Here is a 12,725-nt window from a genome sequence, read left to right on the forward strand (position 1 = left end):
TCTAACCATTCAGGTGCCAACAACGCGGTGAATATACACAGTTTGTTTTAGATAAGACGTTCCGTATGACTTCAACATCAGCTCAATGGGTAGGTCTATTTCTCAAACTCCTGTCAAGCAGGCCACCAATTATGGACACAAGATCTCTTTGCATGCCGGTCAAAAATGTCATTTGCGCAGAAGGCCGCGAGACAGAAATGCTTGACATTGTTCGGCACACATCGCGTGTAAGGTGGCCTCCCTCGCCCGTCCCGCCCTTTTTGAATTACGCAAATTATTTATTGCATCTATATCTTTGACATTAGTCATAAATGATTATTTATACAGTATGTTTATGTCAGGCTAATGACATTTAAACGGCCTAAGTTGCATAAGCCTTTCCAAAGCCATCACTATTAAAAAAAAAAAAACTAATTAAAAAAAAAACAACAAAAAAAAAATTCTGCCGAGCTGATGAATGTCTGGTAAACGCACGCCACCTGGTTGTCTCGCGTGAAATTCTTTAGCGAAGGTGTGCACAAATGCGCAGGTAGGTCGAGGAACAGGTGGTACGCCTAGTCGATGAAAGTTTGCACAAATCGGGCAAAGACGACTACAGCTATATGAAGCGTTCGTAATCACGATGTGGTTCGATAAATCTGAGAACTGTAAAGTATGTGTCATAGTGTTGTTTCTGGTTTCCAAATCTGGATTTATTACTTATTTATTTGCTCCTCGGTGGGTAAGGTTAAGGCATTAAGCCCCGCCCCCGTAGGCAGGTCTTGAGGTATCGGGACTATATTAGACAGCTGACCGCTTGCTTCTGATATGTTTCGTCGCACGTTTACAGGTATCTGCGCTATTTCTTTAAAGTTTCCACTCCGGATGCCTAGGCGGTCGTTCTAACTTTCTAACAGCTAACTCGATCTCCCAAACTTCAGATGAACATTTCTACTTTTGAAGAGCGTCTGTCAGGGGCTTTATAGCGGCATCATCTGCAAGAAAACCCACTGGACCGTTAAACTCGTCGTGAAATTACGCGAGACGCCTGTAACAACCCCCCACACCCCCCCCCCCCCCCCCACACCCCAAGAAATGAAGTTGGAAGTGTTCTGTGGCGGACATTACGACGCGAAACCGATGGAGGTGTGCAGCGACGCTGAGGGCAGTATCCCCTCGCCCCTGTCGGGAGAGGAGGAGTTGGGCTCGGACGGAGACTGCGTGGTGCACAGCCCCGCACCTGTCGCACCGGGCGCAGAGGGCAAAGGCAAACCCTATACTCGGAGACCCAAGCCACCATACTCCTACATCGCTCTAATCGCTATGGCTATCCGCGACTCCAGCTCGGGACGCCTGACTTTAGCGGAAATCAATGACTACCTCATGAAAAAGTTTCCGTTCTTCCGAGGCAGTTACACCGGTTGGAGGAACTCGGTGCGCCACAACCTGTCACTGAACGACTGTTTTCTTAAAGTGCTCCGCGACCCGTCGAGACCGTGGGGTAAGGATAATTACTGGATGCTGAATCCGCACAGTGAATATACCTTCGCCGACGGCGTGTTTCGGCGCCGAAGAAAACGCATCAACAAAAAGTCCAGCAAAGAGCATGACGACGCCAGGGCAGGCACAGCGGTGCACTCCGGGGACTCCTTCGTCGCGGCGGCTCCGGCCAGCGCCAAATTTACAAGCTCTTTCGCCATTGACAGCATCCTGAGCAGACCCTTCAGGAGAGAGGAGCGCGCCGTACAGGAGACCCACAGAAGCTCTCCCGCTGCCACCGATGTCAGCTGGCCGAGGCGAGTGCCCGTGGTGCCTTACGTCATGCGCGGGCCACCTGTTACACTCCCCCACGCAGAGACCCTCCTGGTCAGCACTAACGTAGCGCAGGTGCTTCGAGCCTACGGGGGCGCGTTCGAGGACATCAACGCCCACCACCACCAAAGGGACTTTTTCCCCGCTCCGCTAAGCTCCGAGTGCCTTTCAGTGCCCCAGGCGACGACAGCTGCGCATGTGTCAGCTTCTGCAGTGAAAGCTGGGCTCTTCCATCCATTTAAAATAGACTATCTGCTGTCATAATGATATGAGACCTTTGGCTAGGACATTTTGGCACTTTATATGTACTGAACATGTTATTGACTGTCAACAAAATACATTTCATCATTCCGTTTCCTTGGAAACTTTGGTTCTGGTCTTTTATGAGATATTGGAATCGTATGAAATGGAGTTCACGCACAATGAGAGAGCTCTTTGCTCTCGTTCATGTTCTCCAGACTAAACTCTTATTTGGTAATGTATTTATGACGTGTTGTTAGCCGTTTTCCCTACTGTACGTAAGTTTTATTTGTTTAAATGTTGCTGGTACAGATTCAGTTTGCCTTAAACGAAATATGCATTTGGTCTGGTCTGTCGTCTTTGCTATGAAACGAGGCTAACAATGTTCTTTTGAGAAGTCGAGCAATGTTGACGTCGCGGCTCAGTTAACTGGTACAAGAGACAAGCACAACTGGCCTTCGTGTGATAGTTGCGTCACATATTTAAACTGGACAGCACTGTAAATTTCTACTGAAAGAATGCATGCCATTTTTATATTGAGTAATAAAGTTTATTTCATCTGCAAAGATAAACGGGTGCAAAGTGTGTGTATTTCCCATTAAAGCATTGGCGAGATGAAATGCAGATTAAGTCCATCTCCATATGAAAACTCTCAGATCAAAAAGATCACATAAACAAAATTGACATATACAGAAAAATAAACTTTTAAAGAACTGGAATGACATACAGCAGAATTACCTTTAACATTAATCAATTTGTATGTGTGTGTGTGTGTGTGTGTGTGTGTGTGTGTGTGTGTGTGTGTGTGTGTAGCACAAAAAGAAAAAAAAAGTGTCAGTCTCCTAAATGGTAAAACAGGTTTGGTAAAGTACTACCATTAAAGCTTTAAAAATGTTAACTCATACTAATCCATTGCAGCAAAAATAAAAATTACGGTCATCATATTTTAAAGCAGGCTACGGTACACCTCGCGTGACAACTCGAGTCCACGACCAGTGCTGGATAAAAAAAAAAAATAATAATAAAAAAACACGGCAGAGGTGCGAGCTGTCCACGGTCCTGAAGAACAATTAGGTATGCGTCATTTAATTGCCCTTGTTTTTAATATAAAACTGTAACATCAACGCATTAGGTGGTCTAGTCATAGCTGACTCGTTTTGAAGATAACAGAAGAACAATTCCTGCTAAACCCCCCAACAAAAATCATTTTAAAAAATCACAGGCCACACTATAAAAATCCCTGTGGCCAACAGCAACAACAGCATCATCATCAACAACAAAAACAACAAAAACAACGTCACATGACTACCAACTCATTTACTTTTAGGCTAAGCTGGAGGCGTACCACTGATCCATGTAACGGTACTAGCTGTACGAATCTTTATGCTGACTGGCCTTTTGTTCTAACGTGGCGTTGTGTCAGACTCTATCAGTCCTCTGTCAGGTCACTGCTTACTGAACGACCCAGTTTTACTTTGCCACGTCACACCGGCAGCCTGTAAATAAACGTCTCCCGTCGCCTGTAAAAAAAAGCTGCTATTCTGCGCTGCTTGGTGTACAGAAGTACGTTACATTTGAATACAATTAGCCTACTGTCAACTTTATACCCGCCTGTTTGCAAATAACTTCACAACCTCTATTATATAGGTTGTATGTGAGGATTCGATGCATTTCACACACAGCCACCATACATATTAAAAGGTTGGCAAACCGCAAAATATAGGCTATAAAAACCCCGTCACATTAAAACAAATTCACATCGAGATATTTAAGTTTTTGTTTCAAATTAGGCTGCAGTACACGGATCAATTCTGAAAACGATAAGACAGTACCCAAATGTTTTGGTCAGTTCAGTGCGGTTGTGCAATTTTGTGGCGAAAGTTGTGAAACATATATAAAGAAAAAACATTGGAAACATTGGAAATTCACAACAACCTTAAACAACCTTAAAATACGCAAAACACTGGCGACAAAATGTGCTGTTTTTTTAATCGCAGCGTAAAGCTGCAAACAACACCAAAACGCTGTTTCAAGTGTTATCCGCGAGCGCAAGAAAAACAAATCAGTAACGAAAGCGCGGGCATTATCGGTTCTGACATTCTACGTGAAACCAAATTGTTAATGCGGAGTTTTTCAGACGGAATAACGAACCACGGAACACCGCCAAAAAAAAGACAAAGAGAGAAAAACGTTATCGCATCGTTGGCATGCAGGTGAGGACAGAAGACTGCGGCGCAGCGATAAGGCAGGGCCAATGCTGCAGCCTACAGGTAGCACTGCAAAGCACCACAAAGCAGACGCATCGCGAACTCGAGGCTCACGGCCCCGTTCAACCGCGCGCACACTTGGACCTCGGCTTCATTTTGAATGGCAGCATGTGAAACATGGCACGTAGGCTGAACTCCCTCATACTGACAAGTGAGGCCTACGGATCTTTCCGCGTGGATTAAAATGAACGTCACGGTGTGTTCTTCTATCTAGCGCGTGCTCTATTTTAACTAGCGAAACTAGCAAATAACGCGGGACTAACTTTTATTGGTTTCCACAATCATAATCCGTTTTAGTTTTATTTCATAATTATGTTTCCAGCATAATTATATATGCAATATGTAGCTTATGTATAATCAAGATGAAAGGTTTTCCGCCAATTGAGCCCAATATATTTATTCCACTATATGTTTATTTAAGATTTATTTGCTTGTCTTTTTGTTTATTTTTAGCAATTCCCAGTAGTACTGTCATTATTAAACCAATTAGATTTTTTTGTTTATTTTCTGCTATAAACTATAGTCGGATTGTGTGGTTTTGTGGGGGTCAAGATAGGCACCTCTCAAAATTCAGTGTTGTTTTTTTTCTTTTCTATGTTGAATTTCCCTGAGAGCGGAGACAGGCGTATGTAGCTATGCAGTATTTATATTTTCTGTCTAGAACTACAAATATCCGTCGCGCGAAGCGCTTCCATTCACGAGCAGAGAGTAATAGCGTCACGGTTTGCATTCTGCAGCCCCTTTCAGAAGCCAGCGCGCGAAGCTTCTCAAAAACTTCACGCGCTTCTGTCCAACTTTAGCTAAACGGTCACCAAAATAGTAGAAGAATCCAGCATCTTGGTATAACAATGTGCTCCCATTAAAACTTTCAAAGTCTTTTAAGGTTTTTTTTTTTTTTTTTGCACCAAACAAAGCTTCCTCCAAGCAGCTCGTGCATCCTGAACGCAGCAGGGATATTAGTTTTGATGTTGCCGGAAATTCTGTGGATATTCTGTTTTTTACCTTTATTGTTATGACGAGAGTTGATTTTATCTTCACATCCTTTTTGGGTTTCTGTGATAAAAGCGGCGACACAGCCAGAACCTGCGCGCAAGGAACAGTGGCTTTGAAATTAGAGTCGCGGGTCATGCCTTACGCATTTCCAAGCATCTAGTTTACCACGTCACTCTTATTAAATTTTTTTTTTGGGGTGGGGGGGGGGGGGGGGGGGGGGTGAACGACAAGGGCGCTGAATAAATCGTGTTTCGTAATAAATGTATTTAATCACACTGACATTAGCTTTACTGGTTTTGCCTAGCTGGGTTAAAAACCATATCTGAAACATAAAGCAAAATAATTCAGACATATTTCAACACAATTCTTCGAAAACATCTACTATTCAGACGGCGAATTACGAAAGATTATGGTTACTCTAACATAGAATATTTGTTCATTCATTATCAATGTACACTGGAATGAATCGATGTTATTATTATTATTATTATTATTATTATTATTAACAATAATAATAATAATAATAATAATAATAATAATAATAATAATAAAAATAATAATAATTATTGTTATTATTATTATTATTATTATTATTATTATTATTTTATTATTAGTCCCAGAGCTAAATAAGTCCCCTTTCTACAATTAATTAGTGCAGCTCTCCAGGGACAGGATTCCGACCCGGAACGGTAAACTGAAACTGCAGTGTGTGTGGTATCCAGGCAGCCTCGCAGCGGCTGATGGAAAAAGCATGCTTCCACTCATGTCAAAGCCATTTATCCAGAACAGCCCTTTACAAGCATGTACACATAACGAGAGACACTCTTCCTTCGCCCACCCCCAACCGTGCTTTCTGAAGAGGATGCGAGCGCACAGCTGCTACCTCCACTCTGAACTCCGCTTTCCAGATAAATTCGGTGACGGTAAAAAAAAAAAACAACAACAAAAAAAACCCCAACAAAAAAAAAAACGTTTTCATAGCCAGCGCCTCTACAGAACACTCGTAGTCTCCGCCGAAAAGAGCGGCTCAAGCGGCTTAATTCTCTCAAGAAGTACTTTTCCATCTCAGCTTCCAACGTCCTCATGCCAGAACCATCACCAGAACTCGCCATTAATGACTTGTTGCGTGGGTCTGAAAGCACTGAGCCCGGCGTTTGGCGTGTGGCGCTGTTGACTGAAACGTCCAGTGGAGCTTGATAAATGGCGTTATTGCGTGTATTAGGGCTCTGGGAGGGAGGAGGGGAGCCGCTCTTCTCGGACTCTGCAGAAACTCCTGCTGGACTGATAGCTGGACACGGGCCAGAGCTGGAAAGGGGTGGGTCTTCGCAGTCGAGGGCGATTTCTTGGAGGGATTTAGCAAGGATCTAGGGGGCAGAGAGAGATTTACGAATTGATAGGTGGTCGCGTTTTGTTTGGCCGCTTGGCTATGCTCAAGAGGGCCTCGGAGCATTGAGTTTCTTTCTCCTTAAGGGTTAGTCCTCGCGATGGCTACCATGAGACTAAGGGCGAGTCGCTGTCTTGGCGACACATAGCTGGTCGCGTGAAGCACAACTGTGACCGGTGCGCAAGGCGGTTCACCGGAGCTCCCTTGCTAGCAACTTAAAATCTTCTGCCTTTAAGAAAAAAAAAATCCTTGGAAATATAATTAAGAAGGAGGACTGTATCCTACTTCAGCTCCGCTTGGGGCTTGAATTACAAAGGAGAATTTTGGCCAGGATTGTGACGAAACCTAAAGCTTTGTTTGACTCTCTCTTTCCGTTTTTGGGGCTGTTAGATTTTGGACAAGAGCGCAACGCAAGGATGACAACTGAGGCTTCGCAGCAACAACTGGATCCACCACCTCCTCTCAGATCCAGTCCGGTGTCCGGTTCAGTGCACTCGGCACTTCAGAGCTCACAGACGGTACTGGAGAACACGTCAGCTGCGGGCAGCACCAAAGGCAAAAAGTCTAATTCGGGTATGAGGCGCCCTGAAAAGCCACCCTATTCTTACATCGCTTTGATTGTAATGGCTATACAAAGTTCGCCGACCAAAAGGCTAACGCTGAGCGAAATTTATCAGTTCCTTCAGGCACGTTTTCCGTTCTTCAGAGGGTCTTATCAAGGCTGGAAAAATTCCGTTAGGCACAATCTGTCTCTGAATGAATGTTTCATCAAACTCCCCAAAGGCCTGGGTCGCCCGGGAAAGGGTCATTACTGGACCATAGATCCCGGCAGTGAGTTTATGTTCGAAGAGGGTTCTTTTCGCCGCAGACCCCGGGGTTTCCGCAGGAAATGCCAAGCTCTAAAGCCCATGTATCGCATGATGAACGGTATTGGTTTCGGTGCGTCCATGCTGACCCAAAACTTTGACTTTCAGTCACCCTCAGCGTCCCTAGCGTGTCACGCGAATGGTTACAATCTGGACATGATGCCAAACGCGGTTCCCGGAGTTCCTGGAGGATACGACGGACTCGGGGCACCTCATCACGTCCCTCACATGTCGCCGAACCCGGGGTCCACGTACATGACGGCTTGCCAGGTGACTTCGAGCAGCGAGTATGGCCCAGATAGCAGCAACAGCCCGTTGCACTCACCGCCGACGATGGCCGGTTCTTTGGAGTGCCATTCACCCTACACCGCCGCATCGGCACACTGGGCTTCACCCAGCGTGTCTCCCTACATCAAACAGCAACCCCTGGCCTCCAGTAGCCCGTCTTCCTCGGGCTTACACTCCAGCATGTCGCCCTATTCCCTGGAACAGAGCTATCTGCATCACAGCGGCAGGGAGGCAGCCGACATCTCAGGTAAAGTGGTTTGTATTAGACTCTTGATTCGTGACTTCATATAGACGGTTTTATTATTTTCCAGCAATTGCAATAACTAGTTTCAAATCATAGCTGAAAAGGCCCCGCCAAATAAATACATAAACAAATAATCTTACTGTTTTATACGGTACACTTTGTTAAACTCAAACTGCACATCCCACTGAATAGGTTAAATATAAAGCAGTAAAACAGAAAAGAAGAACTGGTTATGAACCTTTTTTGGACAAAGATAAACTTTAGATGCTTCTTTACATTAGAATAGCAAGATAACAATAACAACAATAAAATGTAAAGTAAAAGTGGAACAAATGTACTGTAATCATTTATTGTACACACCTATTGTTTTTTTCTGTGTTCCGTGAAGATTTCGAAACACCTTTTTCCGTACACTACTTGTTTATACATACACGTCACTAAAACGCTTTGCCAGCGACCTTCGACAACCTAATTACAAAAGGCCCAACTTGCAAATACTTTCCTTTTAAGCACATGAATAAAGATAATTCCACCTCGATCCGCAGAAATACCTTTAAGTTGTTCCACAGGTTACTGCCTTTTATTCGTCTTGTCTTTAATATATCAGGAACTGGAACACGATTTCAATTTTAATATTCAAGATATTAATCATTTTTTTCCACTTTAAAATCAAACAAACGAACACTACTACTACCTGTAAATATGATTATTTTCCAACATAATTCACAGGAAAATGGTACAATTTACGTGAACCATCAGAAGCGCCATCAAATAGCCTAACGAGCACGTGGGCTATACGACCAGGCTACAGGCCTAATTAATTACATGATATATAAAGTTTGACTGTAAAATATACTAATGTCTATTAATATTTGTAACTGTATTTAAGAGCTGTAACATTTCTGAAACATCTTCAGGTAATGAACGCCGTGGATTTCTGAGCTAAAGGGCCGCTTTATGTGTTCTTTGGAGTTTTTGGAAACAGCATTACTACAATCATTCCTTAACCCCGGATTCAGGGTTAAGAAAACACCGTTGTCTCTGCCAGAAGATTGGGGATGAAAACCCAAACCCGACGAGGATTTTGCAAACGGCGAACATCCCTAGGGAGTTTCTCAGAGGCTTAGGACGCTGTGAAACCTAATGTGAGGCCTATTTTAACTAGGCCATTTAGACACACAGGACCTCCTTCTGAGCTCGTAATGCGAAAGCAGAACTGCCAATCACCTGGAATGTTGGTTTTCGAAAGCGGGGTCTGGTGATGCCCTACCGTGTAGCGTGGAACAAAACATACCGCGCACTGAACCATCAAATCTGGTCAAATCTCGACACAACCTCAAATATGGTCTCCATGGCTGATCTGTGTCGTGTCACGACACTACAAACGTAAATGTGAAGGCAAGCTGCGGGTAACATTGATTTATAATCCAAAACGCAATTTTAGAACTCAGTAACCTTTATCCACAGAAGACCCCACATTAGCCGATTGTTTATACAACTGAAATATCAGTGCTAAACTAAATGTAGCTGTAGCCTGGTACTATTAGCCTGTTAGAGATGAATTAGACGCACGAGTTAAAGTAGCTGTTGAACAAAGGCCTAACGGTAATCGCGCGCCTGCCGAAGATCGGGTGATACCCTGGTTGAGACACAACAGCCCATTTACTCGAGCTGAATTGATCACGTTAATCGAAATGAAGAAAAACGAACAGCACGCACAGGTCAGGTGTTTATAATTCCATAAAAACGGATACGAGCAACAACAGCACAAAAAAAAAAAAATAAATAAGAAAAAGCATTCAGATGTTTAACCTGCTGGTCCTTCTCTCTTTACTTGCAGTGGGAATACCGCGCTATCAAACGCACTCTTCTCCAGTCTGCGACAGGAAAGACTTTGTGTTGAACTTTAATGGCCTGGGCTCGTTTCACGCGACTGCCGGCGGGTCGTACTATCACCAGCTGCATCACCAAGGCGTCTGTCAGGACGTCAAGCCGTGCGTGATGTAGGCCGAGGCGTGACGTCGAGCCGTGCGTGAAGAGCAGGGCAGAGCCGGACGAGGGGAGCGGAGGACAGAAGGTGGACCGGCTATGCGGAGCAGTTTGTGTTTTAAGTAATCATTCGACGACACGTCTGTCAATATGAACGGTAAAAGCGGGCACGGGCTACGGGTCTCCGAGCATAAATTATGAAAATCAAGAGAAAAGACAAAAATCACAGGCTCATGTTGGACATCAGCGTTCCGTTGAAATGCACTCTTTATGGACTCCTGTTTGGGCTTTCCCCAATAGCAGTATCTCAGAGCATCGCTTCAGTCCAGTGGGACGGGGGGACGACTCACTTTTGACCATATATATTACGCCTGAACTGAACCCATGTCTCTGTATGACAAAGATAAAGGTTTCTGTTCGTTTGTTTGTTTTATCAATAATTGAGAATACTGTTAGTGGGCGGTGGCGGTGTTAAAATTGAAAATGGGTTGCTACAGTAGGACTATAGACACACGTTTCCCATAAACGCATCATAAATGTATTACAAAATCCCCATAACATTTTGTAAAAAAAAGAGACGTGAAAAATCCGATATGGGAAAAACGTTATTCACGATTCCACGTAAAGGCACCGTGTTTCTGCGCCTGTATGTCGTAGTTTCTCACCTACACGAGCCACAGCACAAAGACGACCAAGGAAGTTGCATTTCACCCGCTCTTATTTAAGACGGCCTTATGCTATGAAGCCTCATACAAACTCGCACTCCAGACCCCTCGATTGCCATTGGACACATTGCCATTCTTTTACAGGGTATAACTTTCTATGGATTTTGACTTCCAAATATAAAGCAGGAAAAATACATAAACCAAGTGTAAAAGATAATTAATGACAGCACTTATTTTAATCCAACATCACAGTAAAATCTCCGTGTTGGTTTAACATCTAGCATTCACTGGGCGCCAGTGAAATCCTGCAGACGTTATTTTCTACAGGAGATTTTCCTGCGAGGTTGCCTTAATGCATTTATGTACAGTTCAATAAAGACAATATATTCTCAAAAAACTACAATGGGTTTATGCTTATTAATCGACTTAAGACAATGTTTAGTTGGACTGGTTTGAGTTTAGTTGGACTGGTTTGGGTTCCCTGTGGGATAAGCATTCCTAGTAGCTAGACTGTTTCCTTAGCTTTGACCGTAAAATGCTGAGAGGTTTAAAATTCGAAATCAAATCATGTAGGCTACGCAGAGATTTATAAGAAAAGCCCACGTTGGACAAGCACAAATTAATTGTCCGTTTTTTTACTCTATCAGAATTTTGTTTAGATCCAGTACGTACATAAATATTCATACCGATTCATTGATATGCTAACAAATGAAAATGCTTTATTTGAAAACAACTAGAGGCCAGTAGAGATGGATTCTTTACTTAAATGACAACAAACAATACACCCAAAACGAAAAGAGAGACATATTAATGTTTTGACTACGCCTTTCAGTGTTTATTCTCACATAATAATCATGTAGAATTATTATTATTATTATTATTAGTAGTAGTAGTAGTAGTAGTAGTAGTAGTAGTATTTAGTAATAGTAGCATGATCATGTATAATAATAATAATAATTATTATTATTATTATTATCATTTAGTAGTGGCAGTATTATCATGTAGAATTATTAGTATTAGTATTAGTAGTAGTAGTTGTAGTTTGTATGAATGAATGAATGAATGAATGAATGAATGAAAGTTATTCATTAAATGAAAAAAAAATTAAAATAATAATAATTGGGAAATAGGCCATAAAGACAATTGATATGCACATACATATACACATATACACACTAATCCATAACAATACATTTCAGTTAGACTCTGTTGTGGGTCATTATTATCAGCGCTTTTCATAAGCACAGTTTCTCATCTGCCATGTTGGCAATGTATTCATATAATATATTCATTATCTTTTTGGCAAAGAAACGAAGAAACGGGTTCTAGTTTTAATCAGTGACAACATTATTCAAGGTAACTTTTAGTTACGGCTTGCTAGTGAACGGAGTCTTTGTAGAGTTGAAAAGCCTTTGTTGAAATTATACCTGGTACGATATCGCCCCCTACTGTCAGATACTGCATCGTTCCTACACCGGCAAAATCCCTTTATAGGATGCGTATATTTGTTTTGCAAATACACTTAACGCTTAATTCATTACTAAGAATTTCCCAGTCTAACACAGAAATTCAGGGTCGTTGTAATTAAATAAACAAATATGATCTTAAAAACAAATAAAAAACAAACCCATTCAAACTCTTCTTTTTCAAAGCGCACAGGGGTGGTGGTCAGGGCTCTGCTAGCTGCACGGTTAACGGCACTAAGCAATACACATAATGTCACACTGAAATATGTTATTAAGTCGCTCTGGAATTCCATATGCTAAAAGCTGTAAATGTTAAAAAATAACAAGAAAACACCTCATATCTTTGGTTTCAACTTTACTTTTATAGAAATGACTAACAAAGAGAGAGAAGAATGGTCTCGCAAATTCGTAAAAATGAAGACCATCCCACTCAAGTAAAAAGTTATGAACAATCGCCTATTTCTTTTATTTAATTTATATAAAAGGTTACCCAAAGGTAACTCTGCAACATTTGCTGTTTAAAACTTAGTCC

The 12,725-nt window shown here is 42.4% G+C and overlaps 2 protein-coding genes across 2 annotated transcripts; both read left to right on the forward strand.

The window, feature by feature from the left end:
* The first annotated feature begins 1,074 nt into the window (after positions 1-1,074).
* Positions 1,075-2,566, forward strand: foxq1a (forkhead box Q1a). Its single transcript, XM_027019058.2, has one exon. It carries the CDS (start codon positions 1,075-1,077, stop codon positions 2,053-2,055), a length of 981 nt encoding a protein of 326 aa, XP_026874859.2. The 3' UTR covers positions 2,056-2,566.
* A 4,128-nt stretch (positions 2,567-6,694) lies between these two features.
* On the forward strand, positions 6,695-11,098 carry foxf2a (forkhead box F2a). Its single transcript, XM_027019044.2, has 2 exons — positions 6,695-8,076; positions 9,914-11,098. Exons 1-2 carry the CDS (start codon positions 7,092-7,094, stop codon positions 10,078-10,080), a joined length of 1,152 nt encoding a protein of 383 aa, XP_026874845.1. The 5' UTR covers positions 6,695-7,091; the 3' UTR covers positions 10,081-11,098.
* The last annotated feature ends 1,627 nt before the right edge of the window (positions 11,099-12,725 follow it).

The sequence above is a fragment of the Electrophorus electricus genome, chromosome 19 (assembly GCF_013358815.1).
Source record: "Electrophorus electricus isolate fEleEle1 chromosome 19, fEleEle1.pri, whole genome shotgun sequence".
In the NCBI taxonomy this organism is placed as follows: Eukaryota; Metazoa; Chordata; class Actinopteri; order Gymnotiformes; family Gymnotidae; genus Electrophorus; species Electrophorus electricus.